Source organism: Aulostomus chinensis, chromosome 17 (assembly GCF_037954235.1).
Source record: "Aulostomus chinensis isolate RoL2024-O1b breed Wild chromosome 17, RoL_Achi_v1.0, whole genome shotgun sequence".
Taxonomy (NCBI): domain Eukaryota; kingdom Metazoa; phylum Chordata; class Actinopteri; order Syngnathiformes; family Aulostomidae; genus Aulostomus; species Aulostomus chinensis.
Window position 1 is genome coordinate 24,510,443 of NC_141336.1, and position 11,815 is coordinate 24,522,257.

General features: G+C 47.8%; 2 protein-coding genes across 2 annotated transcripts; one reads left to right on the plus strand and one right to left on the minus strand.

Moving 5' to 3' along the window:
- Nucleotides 1-1,357: 1,357 nt before the first annotated feature.
- Nucleotides 1,358-4,665, minus strand: supt7l (SPT7 like, STAGA complex subunit gamma). Its single transcript, XM_086181686.1, has 5 exons — nt 4,578-4,665; nt 3,613-4,082; nt 3,132-3,456; nt 2,085-2,322; nt 1,358-1,807 (listed from the first exon to the last, which is right to left on the minus strand). The coding sequence occupies exons 2-5, from the start codon at nt 4,035-4,037 to the stop codon at nt 1,506-1,508; spliced, it is 1,290 nt and encodes a 429-aa protein (XP_086037812.1). The 5' UTR covers nt 4,038-4,082; nt 4,578-4,665; the 3' UTR covers nt 1,358-1,505.
- A 187-nt stretch (nt 4,666-4,852) lies between these two features.
- Nucleotides 4,853-11,298, plus strand: slc4a1ap (solute carrier family 4 member 1 adaptor protein). The gene is made up of 13 exons (XM_086181685.1): nt 4,853-5,688; nt 6,207-6,414; nt 6,507-6,632; nt 6,713-6,773; nt 6,842-6,981; nt 7,071-7,231; nt 7,459-7,718; nt 7,834-7,924; nt 8,021-8,264; nt 8,986-9,063; nt 9,691-9,755; nt 9,901-9,970; nt 10,424-11,298. Exons 1-13 carry the CDS (start codon nt 4,882-4,884, stop codon nt 10,471-10,473), a joined length of 2,361 nt encoding a protein of 786 aa, XP_086037811.1. The 5' UTR covers nt 4,853-4,881; the 3' UTR covers nt 10,474-11,298.
- The last annotated feature ends 517 nt before the right edge of the window (nt 11,299-11,815 follow it).

Consider the following 11,815-nt stretch of genomic DNA (forward strand, 5'->3'; position numbering starts at 1 on the left):
AAAATGAAGTAAGTGTGAAGTATCTTCTCAAGCTGCTTGTCGTGTGCGAGCCATCATCAAGATCTCAGCCAGATTATTATGAAGGATATTAATGCTCATGACGTTCTGGACGGAACCATCAGTGTCTCCCTACGCGTTTTCTTGAACGTTTTTTTAATTTATTGATCTTTTTACGTCGTGCTAAAGCCCTCATGCCCCAACACAACTTTTTTTGAAAAAAGTGAAATTGGTGGGAGGAGTATCATTGGAAACTGAAAAACAAAAATATATGAAAAATGCTACAACCCCAAAATAGAAATTAAGAGTTTAATGCGTTTTAGCTTTCCAACACAGCTATATTTTGAACAATTCATTGATATAAAGGACTAAAAAAAAATCACCCCTGATAAATTCAAAGACAGGAAATGAAAAAAACAAAAACAAAAATTATGTTTAGGATCATTAATATCTGGATATAAATTGTTGGTAGCAATAAAAAAATAAGACAACTGGCAACAAAAAAACAAACTAAAACTTTTACTTCCAACAAAATTACATTCAGAATCATTTCATTCACTGACGTGTTGTTCAGGTGTCCCTCTGGGCTTTGGAGGTCACGTGTTGTTATTTTGTGTGTTTGGGGGGGAACCGGGGATCAGATCGCGCACCTGCAGCACGTTGACTCAACTCTGCATGTGCAGCATGGAAAGGCTTCCTGTTGCAGATGTGAGCGTCCACTTGCCAGGACAGAAATAATCAGAACCAGGTGACCCAGACAAGATGTGATCCATCAGTTCTCCACCAGTGCTTCCAGTACAGAGAAGACACCTGCGCACTGGTGAACTGGTTAGAAGGAAAGAAGCCCACCCGCACCAGTGTATCCTAACAGGTCTGCTCCTTCAGCAGGCAGTTACGCCAGCCGTAATTAATTTGCCATTAAGATGGGATTGATGTCGGCTTCACGATGCATACAACCAAGACATAATTGCCTCTGGTGCTGCTTTCAGCTTTACCTTATTACTGAAACAGATGCTAATTTAGCCGAGGAGCTTCAGGTTGACGGGTGTGCGTGAGGACCGTTTCGCTCCGTGTAAAAAGAAGAGTGGAGGAAGAATGAAGGAATGAAAATGTATCATAATATGTGACAGCATGCTCACGAGGAAGCGCTCCTCTTATTGCCGGAGCAGCGGCTGTAAATGAGGAGAAAAAAAAAAGAAAAGCTTCATCGCTTGAGAAAACAAACCATTCTGCTGAATTATTAAGCTGTTTGACTAAATCATTTGCTGTAGGACCTCTCCGTTTTCCTGTTCTTTAATTCATTAGGCTAATTATACGACTCTTACCTTCTGAAAACATTTAATAACTCAAATGAAGAAAACAAAATTCGAAACACGTTTATTCATTTGAAAAGGAACTCTGGGTTTAGAGGAAACATCTCCAGCTGTTGAGCAGAAACGATACAAACAATTATGAAAAGCTACAAAAGAGCCTCTCTTTCCTGAACAGTTCATCTTTTCTCATCAGCTTCACATCTTCTTGGCTCGTTTCTTGGGTCTCTGGTTGAAGATGGGCGACGAGCTCATCAGGGAGTCGGGCGAGTGCGAGGCGTAGCTGCCGTCTGATGGCACGCCAGTGGGGGAGGGCGCCATAGCGCCGCCTGACTCGCTCATGGTAGACATGGGCCCTCCCTCCTCAAACACGTCTCCGCCCAGGACGCTGTGGTGGTGGTGGTGATGGTGGTGGTGTCCGGCAGTCTGGCTTTCCTCTCCATCGTGCGGCTCCATTTTGACTTGTGGCCACAGAGGAGAGTTGTTGGCCACTCCCCCACCTAGTGAGATGGACAAAGAAATTTAGCTCAGGTAATTCTGAAACAGGAAATCTATTCTTCTTCTCCCCTCTAAAACAGAAGCCTTCACAGGAGGTTGGTGCTGAGCTTCCACTGGGAACTCCAGTTTAACCACCGATGTCTGCCGACGGCGATCCCAGGCTGCACCCTGGAGTCGGAGCAGCTCCAGTGGGTCTGATAACAGAGCCTCCAACACTGAGACTTCATGCAAAAGCCAGAAATGTTCATAAATACACTTGAAGAGCATCGCTGGGCTCACCTGAGGTGTGAGGAGAGTGGTCACTATCCAGGCCTGAAGCCAGCCTCTCACCGTGGGCCCCGAGGACCCCCATGGGCAAAGCCTGGTCCCCGGAGGCCAGGTCAGCCTCGGGCTCTTCGCTGACTGGGAAGGAGATGTCACTCATGGGCTCCTCCTTGATCTTGGGGGGCTTGGAGTCCTCCAAAGCCTTTTCTGGATTCACCAGCCTCTCGTATTCCTCCGACAGATCCTTACTGACCTGGAGGAGACGAACAGCTCTCAGATACTGGATGAAGATCCTGCACTCAGTCATGGTCACACGGGGCTGCATGGACCATGTGACTACTTCTCTACTTCCTGCCTGGATGAGCTTCTGGCTGCTTGTAAAGCGACAGGCACCAAAGGCGACTCCGATTTTATGCGGTGAAACACCACTAATGATGATTAAAAAGCTATTTACTTCATAACAAATGTTCTACCATTATTTAAAGATGGCAAATGTTCGTACTTTGTACCAATCATTGTCACAGGGATGTTAATGACCGTGCTGGACGACTCTGCCTCCTTCGAGGCTCTGACTCTTCTGGGGATTCAAGATAGAATGTGAGATTAATACGGAATTTTTTCTTCTCCTCCTCTGTCATTGTACTCCACCGTATTATGACTCATATCCAGCGTCCTCCAGAGAGCGTCTGTACAGATAAACCCTTCATGCTCAAACGAAAATGCACATATAATTAATTTTTGTAGCTTAATTTTTTTTTTTATCTACACTTTTTTCCTGGCTTTTCATGTTCATACCAGCACGTTTTCACAAAGTTTTCTTTAAACAAATTTTAATGGAACATCTTAACAACTAAACAACTCCCCAACTGTTTATCAATAGCAGGAGAACCAGTTTATGGCTAATACAATTATTCAGGAACATATTTAAGTACTTCATGTAAAAAAATGTTTTTTAAATGTACTACTGCCATCAAGGAATCTGTATAACCTAAGACAAGTGCCTGGTCTCAAGGAATATGATGTCATATAGCGTGACGTGTTTGGCCACACCCCTCATCTCACCTGTAGCATGTAGTTGTGATAGTCTTTGATGCGCACTTGCCAGAAGCGCTGCAGCGCCAGCACGCTGCCGATGCCCACCTCATGGAACACTTGCTCCATCACATCAGGGAAGGGGCTGGCCCCTAGCCGCGCCTCCCGGTCCACCGCCACCCTCAGCAGGCGGGTCAGACGCAGGTAGTGCTCGTGGACCAGGTCAGTTAGAGTCTCTAGCACACTCTCCTGAGCTGACTCGAAGCCAACGTGGGCCAAGACCGTGGCCACTGACTGGTAGAGCAGCTGTCTGCAGGAGGGCCAGCTCAGCTCGGTGACCGGCTCCCCTCGACCCCTGACAACAGAGGACAGGAGATCATCAATAACCTGTGGCTAAATCAGTGAAGATCTTTGAAGCGTTTGACATGCAACAAATCAGTAAAAGTGGTCAAATCTGAACTCTGAGATTACAATTTAGATGCTTCAGTGGGACAATTTAAGATGAGCTTACTTATAGAAGTCACTTTCGGGGTCACTGTGGCGGAGCTGGAAGGGCTGCCAAGGGGCTTTGCTGTCCACTGGTAGCAGGTCATCTGGCATGACAGGAGGGGTGGGAGGACGCAGAGGCAGGTTGGGATCCACATCCTCAGGCCTGCTGCTGCCCTCAGAGGATGACAAACTCTGACCCTGAGCCGCTGCCAAGAGGCCACGAAGGCGACGTGCGTGCTGGCACAGCTGCACAGTGTGAATGGTGAGGCTGCATGGCTCTGAGGGGATGTCCAGCATGGTGGTGGGACGCGGACGCTGGGCAGACGGCTGGTGCAGGGGAGGATCCTGCATCTCCACAGAGCGGAACTCTCGCTGGAGCAAGTCAAAAGAGCTGCGACTGGGAGGAGCTCCAGCTGGTCCAGGGATCTCGCCCCAGTAACGCATCATGACGAAGGCTCAAAGACATCAGCCGGAGTCAAGCGTCCATCAAGTCTGAGCAGGGAGAACAAGTAGTCAGACAGTCCAACATTCGTCCCTGTCTTCGTTTCCTTAGATTAAGATGTAAGGTTTTCCAGCTGATATTCAAATGCCAAGGAAATAGAAAATAAGTGGAACTGATGTGAAGCAATAATGAGCCCTTGAGGATGTGAATCGAAATGAACAATAAAGAGAAATGATGGAGCATATGAAATATCCTAAGCAACATTTAGAATGAGCTAAAACACTCTGTGGCTCTAGAGGACAATTTGTTGAGCTTGACATGAGTCGAATTATTTGACATATTCAATTAAGGTGCTAAAGTTTTGAAAATAATTGTTTAACGAGCATATCTATATGCTGAGTGGCAGCTAAGAACACCACAGCAACCCATCTGCAACCACGTAGCTTCTTGCTACGGCGGAGCGGCTGAGCTACATGCTAAACGTCACCAGTTACGATCCTAGCAAGCGTGTTTAGTTGTGTGAAAAGAGAAAAACCGAGACTCACATGATTACACAGAGACTGCGGCTTTGTAACATGGACGGAAGTATTGAAGACAACTTAGCCTTCCGGTCCTTACTGCACAAAATTCCGGTGACCAAGTAAAGAAAAAACGTTAGTTCCGCAAGGAACCAAATATATTTGACAGCGATATTCTTATTTTATTTTATAAGCAAACAATGCAGTATGTTTATGTATATGTTTTGCTGATATTTTACTGAAGCATTCCTGGATTTAGATTTTTCATTTAAGTGAGCTTTATAGACGCTTACAAAACCCGGACACAATTCACAGACGTGCCATAATAAACATGGCCGCCCCCCTGCCGTCAGACGCGAGCGGGCAAAACAACGACGAAAAAGAAATGAATTCTGCGATGGAAACAGACGAGAGCTCGTCCACGAAGAATGGAGGTGACGACGAAACTAAAGACCCACTCAAAAGTGGACCAGAGTCGGCGGACCCTTTCAAAAAACCGGCTATTTTCGCGGCGCCTTCTCTCGTTAGCAAACGCGTTTCTAACGTTTCTGCTCCGTCCAAACCAGCAACTGACACAAGGAGCGTGAGCAACAGAGTCGTTGATGACACTACCCTCGATGTACCTCCGTGTCCCGCAGAGGATCATAAAACTTCTGAAAGGGGACAAGAAGAGAATAGAAATGGTGGTATGGACGCCGCTCCTGTCAAAACTAAGCCGAGGGTGCCTCCTGTCAAGGGTCCCCTAACTGGTAAATTCCCACCTCTCCCGTACACAGAGCCGTCCTGGGGCGGTAAGCCTCCAGAGACCACATATGCCCTTGAAATCCTGAAAAACGGAACCATAGTGGACAAGTTGCCTCTCACACACTCGAGTTATTTCGTGGTTGGACGTCTGCCGGTGTGTGACGTCTCTCTGGAGCATCCGTCCATCTCCCGGTACCACGCGGTAATTCAGTACCGGGAACAGCCCGGTGAGCTGGAGTCTGTAGGGGAGGACCGAGGCTTCTATGTCCAAGACCTTGGTAGTACACACGGCACAGTGGTGAACAAGAACAAGATCCCGCCAAAGACCTACATCAGGCTCCGGGTCGGACACGTCTTAAAGTTTGGAGGGAGCACGAGGCTTTTTATCCTACAGGTAAATCGTACTGACGTTGTATTCATAGACAAACAAATAATTGCGCCATGACTTTTTAAATTATTACTTATGATTTCTGTGTCATTTTACCACACTATGCACATCAGCTACCACTTCCCAGCTCAGTACAGCTCTCCTCCCTCCGGGCGGGAGTCACGCTGCTACGCATGAGTTATTGTTCTCTTTTGGCCACATTCACACCAGCAGTAGAAGAAATGATGCCGAATCAAGTGTGAACACGTTTGAGCCTGAAAGGCGGAATGGTTCCAGAGTTTATTCCACCTATGAAACCAGAACCAAAACCAACCCTGACCTGGTTAAAAGTTAAAGACCAACCAAACGCTCAGTGTGTGTTTGGGTTATGATGTGTGTGAATCTTGTTATGTTTAAGGTGATTAATATTCTACATTTGGTCAGCATCCTTCTCCTCCATCTTTCAAACTAATAAGTCTCTTTCAGTGTTTCTGCAGAAATCATGAAAGCAGGTGAAACTCAAACTCTCCTCTCCTCTTCCTCAGGGGCCAGACTTTGATGAAGAAGAGGAGTCCGAGCTCACCGTGACGGAGTTGAGGGAGCAAGCCAGGAAACAGAGGGCTGAGCTGGAGAAGAGGATGATGGGAGATGGCTCTGATGATGATGAGGAGGAGGAGGAGAAGGAGGAAGGCAAAAGCAACACGGGCAGGAACAAACGCTTGAGTGAAGATTCCGGCTGCTCCTGGGGAATGGGTGAGCTGGAATATGGTGGTTGCAGACTGCAGTGATGGACGATTTCATCTGTTTTGATGTTTCTCATCTTCCTCCTCCTACCTCCTCTCCAGCTGAGGAGGCGCTTCCAGAGGACGAGAGCGAGGAAAACCCTTTTTCAACAGAGTTCCACGAGGACCAGGAAGCCGCCTACCTGAAAGACCCCAAGAAGGCCTTGCAGGGGTTCTATGACAGAGAAGGTGAGAGGACGTCCTGCTGGGCCTCTGGAGGAGGTGTGGTCAGTCCTCTGTGCTGGTCTTCATCGTTGCTTTCATTGCAGGTGAGGAGCTGGAGTTTGAGTATGAAGACAAAAGTCACGGCAGCTGGCTCTGCAGAATAAAGTAAGTATCAGGAATGTGCTTCCGGGCTTGTGGAGGAGCCGCCGAGTTCATGTCTGCGTCTCTGACAGGCTGCCAGTGGACGATGCCATGGGCAGACAGCTGGTTGCTGAGGTAACCCACACAGGGAAGAAGAAAGAAGCGGCGGTCCAGTGCTGCCTGGAGGCCTGTCGGATGCTGGAAGCCAGAGGGCTCCTGCGCCAGGAAGCAGGTGGAGACTCAGGATGATGATGAAGGCTGGAAGGGTTACAGAAACGTTCTAGTGAGAGTTCTCTCTGTTGTCACACATCTTATGTGCAGTTTCTCGCAAACGCAAGAAGAAGAACTGGGAGGATGAGGACTACTATGACAGTGACGATGATACCTTCCTGGACCGGACCGGCACTGTTGAGAAGAAAAGGCAAGAGCGCATGAAAAAGGCGGGAAAGATTGAGCAGCGACCCGAGACGCACGAATCTCTGGTAAGCAGCAGGATTTCTTTGAATTGATCGAGTGAGAGGGAAAAATACATTAAAAAGAGGCAAGAACATCCAGTGTCCTAGCTTGACCCAGCTGTCATGGGGCTGTCATGCCAGAGTGTGAAAAAAAAAGCCCAAATACGAAACAACAAAAGTTGGGGACAGTCCTCTTTGATAAAGGCTTGAATGTGCTGGAGATGTGTGTGTGTCAGAGGTCATTTGTTCTGTAGGTGGCCAAACTGTCAGCGGTGGAGAGGGAGCTGGCAGAGGCGCAGAAGAAGCTCAGCGCAGGGGCAAAGGGGGAGTCGGGGTCTTCCTCTGAGGACCCTCTGGATGCCTTCATGACGGCAGTGCGGAGCGAGGCAGCGATGGACTCCGTTGCGCGCAGGAAACTTCACGTTCACGTCGCTGACTTACGCAAAGATGCCCAGCGGCTCCGCAAGCTGGTGGAACTGACGCGACCGGCACAGATGCCGTCGCTGAGGCCAAGGTGACGCTCGTCCAGAAATATCAGCACGTTCTTGACCTATCCAACATGTCGTAGGAACAAATGACACTTGGTACTGTGGAATCCTAACGCAGATCATATCCTGATGATCCTGCAGCTCCGAGTCAGAGAAGCCAAAGAAGACCTTACCTCTGTTTGGAGCCATGAAGGGGGGCAGCAAATTCAAACTGAAGACTGGAACCATCGGGGTTGGTGTTCTCTCTCAGCTCCTGTATCTCAGTCTAACTACCTGAAACTTTTTCCCCTCAAAACACAGTAGCTGACTCTCTCCTTTTCTCCTGTAGACGTTGCCTCCAAAGCGGCCTAACTTGCCCGCCGAGCTCTTCAACTTGAGAGAGCTTCCACCTGGAGAAGAAGAGGAGGAGGAGGAAGAGCAGGAGGAGGCTGAGAACACTGAACATAATGATGATGTCAGGGAGGAAAGTAAGACTGAGTCTAATGTGGACTCTGAAGAGTCCAGCGCCTCCAAATCCCACGAGACCCCAGAAGAGCAGAGAGACACAGCAGCGACATCTCAGGAGCCAAAAGGTGATCCAAGTCTTCAGAGTTTTTAGCTCACAAAGATGATTTACCTCCTGCATCTTTGTGACTCCGGGAGGCAGAAAGATGCAGCCATGTGTGTTTAGCTCGAAGCTAACAGAGACTTACGGTTTACAACAGCAAATCTGTCACAAAAATGTACCTTTACAAACTCGTCGTATCGTCTGGTGTAATCCACATCTTCTGTAATCAGATTTGATTGGATTGTTTTTAGATAGAAACTGACTGTTTAACCGTGGGGGTCTGGCGCTCGTTCCTGTCTGTGCTGCAGCTAAAGTGTGACAGCATGTTTGTTTTTAGCTCAGATCAAAGTGTTGTGGATTACGGAGCATCCGGCTGGATTAAGAGGCGTGGATTACACCGGATGGGAATTTAGTGTGGATGAAGTTTGTAAGCAGACATTTTTGCGATGGTTCTGCTGTTGTTGGCCATCAGTCAGAATTAGCTCCACCCTAAACAAACATGGCTGGCTCTTTCTGCATTCTGGAGTCACAAAGAAGTGATGGAGGAGGGAAAAACATCTATTTTTGAATACTTGAAAGACAAAATACATGTTTTGGGGTGAAGGATGACGGTACTTTAGAGTAATTTATCTCCTCTTTGTTTGCATTAATAGTATTTATCTTGTGATGCCACTAGGTGGCAGTAATACATGTGTGTGCATCTCCATGTCAAAACCTGTTGATGAGGTCATGTCTTTTGGTACCAGAACAAAGCCACAAGGGCAGGAGGAGCCAGCAGGGTCCTGTACAGGGCAGCTCAGAGGCCCCGGGCCCCTCCAGTCCAGGTGAGTCCTGGACTTTTCTCCCCAGCACTGGTGAGTGAGTGGTGCTGGTGAGCTGCTCCAAGCTCACTCAGTGTGTTATGGAATTGTGTCAGTCTGACTAAAACTGGACTTTTAAAATATGTGATAATATGTTTGTCTGACAAGTCAAATTCCTCAATTCAGACTCCAACATCACAGTTATGCTGTTACTGTGGTGTGTGTGTGCTTCAGTCAGACCCTAGTCAGCCTGGTGTTCAGCACACCTGGAAAACGGACCGCCACAGGTCCAGGTGCAGGGGTATCATCATCATCATCGTTGTCACAGCAGCTGAGACTAAAAACACCGTAGCTCTGGTCAAGAAAACAAACTTGCTTCTGCTGTTGTGTCATATCCTTAGAATCTAAGTCTGCCATTTTAAAGACACTCTGCTGGTTAACGTGTTTTATGACAAAAAAACGGACAGCTGCCACCCATTATGGGACAAACCACCACCTAGCTTCGCAGAGGGGGGACGCACTACTGTGAATAAATCTTTTCTTCCCCATTTATGAATTCTGAGACAACAGTGTTCCAATTAAATGGCCGACTTGAGCTGTAACCGCAGTTCCGCTGAACTGTGCGTGTAACTGTACTGACTGTCTCTCCAGAGTCCGGAGCCAAGGGGGGCGTGGAGCCCAGCACCAGGAAGGCGGCGAAAAAGAAAGCCAGCAGGGTAGGCTCTCACACACCGGAACAAACATCCAGCTGCATCACTCATGAGTGTGACGCACGATGAATTTCCTTGTGTGTGTGTGTGTGTGTGTGTGTGTGTGTGTGTGTGTGTGTGTGTGTGTGTGTGTGTGTGTGTGTGTCCACAGCCGCCTGTGCTGCCATCAGGGAAGTATCCAGAGGACGACCCTGATTATTGTGTCTGGCTGCCTCCTGCAGGTAAACCTCTCCAACACTGACTTATTGATCAGCTGATCGAGTGTATCACCCAGCCGGTGTAACCTTAATCCTCCTGTCTGTAAACACGGAGCATGTTTGGAATCCAACATGACGGAAATCTGTGGTGAAATATACAAGCTCTCAACTCAGGAGCTTCTAATATGTCCCGACAGTGACGGCCTTGCAGCTGAGAACAAGACTGAGGGGGGAAATAGATTTTTAAGGCTGCGGCGAGGATGTAAGCAGGCTTTCATGGTCCATTTCGCAGCCCAAATTGCAGCGACATTTTCATTGTTCACGGAGGAATGCAGATGAGAGTCACTTGATAAGATAAGCTTGAATAAAATCAACTTTGAAAAGGCTGCCAAACAGAGCTTCAGGCTGAGAACGGATTGTACCATATTCCAGTTTTATTTTGGCCTCCTAATAATTGATGCTTTTCTTCACTTGTAGGTCAGACTGGAGATGGACGCACACACTTAAATGACAAGTACGGCTACTGAGGGAAACACAAGAGCTGACAAAGCCCTCCAGTCTGGGCGCCATCAGCCATCCAGCCCCGGCCCAGAGGAGAACGGAGGGCCTGGAGGGAGACATTTATCCTCTGCCCCTCCATCTTTTTATGCTATTCTCAGAGGGCTCTGAACAAAGCATTCCAATTCACTTTAAATTGGCAGGCTTTGGGGAATGGCCTCCCTCAGGCGGGCGGGCTGCAGACACTCTCCACCCCTGCTGGTAATAGAGATGTGATGCACTTTTGAGTTTCGTCCTTTTCACTAGTTCATATCCTCCAGGCAGAAAATAGGCGCAGCAGAGCAGGAGAGCGAACTGATCTGAAGTCAGTTTCCTGGTCTTTGGCTGCTCCTCTTTCACTTCAAACCACCTGACACCCAATCTGGATCCCTCCCCTTGTTTGGCTTCAGTTGGCATAACCTTTTTTTTATTTTTTTATTTCTTTTTCTTTTTTTCCCCTCCTCCCAGAGGAGAGTGTGTAGAAGGGAGGGAGAATGAGGGAGAGCATTGAAGCAGCTTTTCTGACCATCTGGACACTTGGATGGCTTACTGGATGAAACGCAAGCTGATAATGACTCAAGCTACAGTAAGCGGAGTGTGTGTTAGTGTCTAGAGCAACACACACACACACACACACACACTGGCCCAACCCTTCTCGAAGTTCTCTTTTTAATGAGATTGTCTTTATGAGTGAGTGTTTGCCCAGAGCAGGATTTCCACTCCGAACTGGTTTACGGCCAAACTTTCTGCTTCTGTTAATTTCTCTAACTGTATTTTATTGTTTAAATGTTTAATAAAATTGTCTGTACTGTAAACTGGGAGTTGATTTTAGTGTTAAACACTCTTCACATACAGCCCAGGACACCTCATTAATGTTTGCTCTTCACAAGCAGGCCTTCTTCCCACCCAGCCTGGTTTTCTTTCAAGCTCACACTCTCTCTCACACTCACACGTTTCTCAGGGCACAAAGAGGCTTGTGGTCTTGGCTGCAGATCTTTGCTGCGATGTTCTGTGGTGTGACCTTCTAATCGCTGATGAAAAACACTCTTCCTGGCCTCAAACTCAAGTCCTACGTCACTCCACCCCTCAGAGACGCTCCCAGTGACACGGGGGAACGGTGTCTCAGTTCTGGTGTTAACAGCTCCACTTCGTATGCGTAAGCTAGCTTCTTAAGGGTTATTGGGAGCACTTAGGCAGAAGGCTGGAGACCCAGACCAGCAAGGCTGAAGCATGATTTTAGGTTATGTCTAAATTAAACAATTAGGGCAGCGTCTGTTGGTTGAGGGGCGGGGCTACGGGTTGGGTGACAAGCTCTGACAGCTTTGATCACAT

Bases quoted from the DNA above. Each gene is read 5' to 3' on its own strand.
- supt7l (XM_086181686.1), bottom strand. From the start codon at position 4,037: ATGATGCGTTACTGGGGCGAGATCCCTGGACCAGCTGGAGCTCCTCCC. The intron at 3,457-3,612 runs GTAAGCTCATCT...CTCTGTTGTCAG, and splicing joins CCCGAAAGTGACTTCTATAA to GGGTCGAGGGGAGCCGGTCA. The intron at 2,323-3,131 runs GTGAGATGAGGG...CGTCTCCTCCAG, and splicing joins ATCACAACTACATGCTACAG to GTCAGTAAGGATCTGTCGGA.
- slc4a1ap (XM_086181685.1), top strand. From the start codon at position 4,882: ATGGCCGCCCCCCTGCCGTCAGACGCGAGCGGGCAAAACAACGACGAA. The intron at 5,689-6,206 runs GTAAATCGTACT...CCTCTTCCTCAG, and splicing joins CGAGGCTTTTTATCCTACAG to GGGCCAGACTTTGATGAAGA. The intron at 6,415-6,506 runs GTGAGCTGGAAT...CCTCCTCTCCAG, and splicing joins CGGCTGCTCCTGGGGAATGG to CTGAGGAGGCGCTTCCAGAG.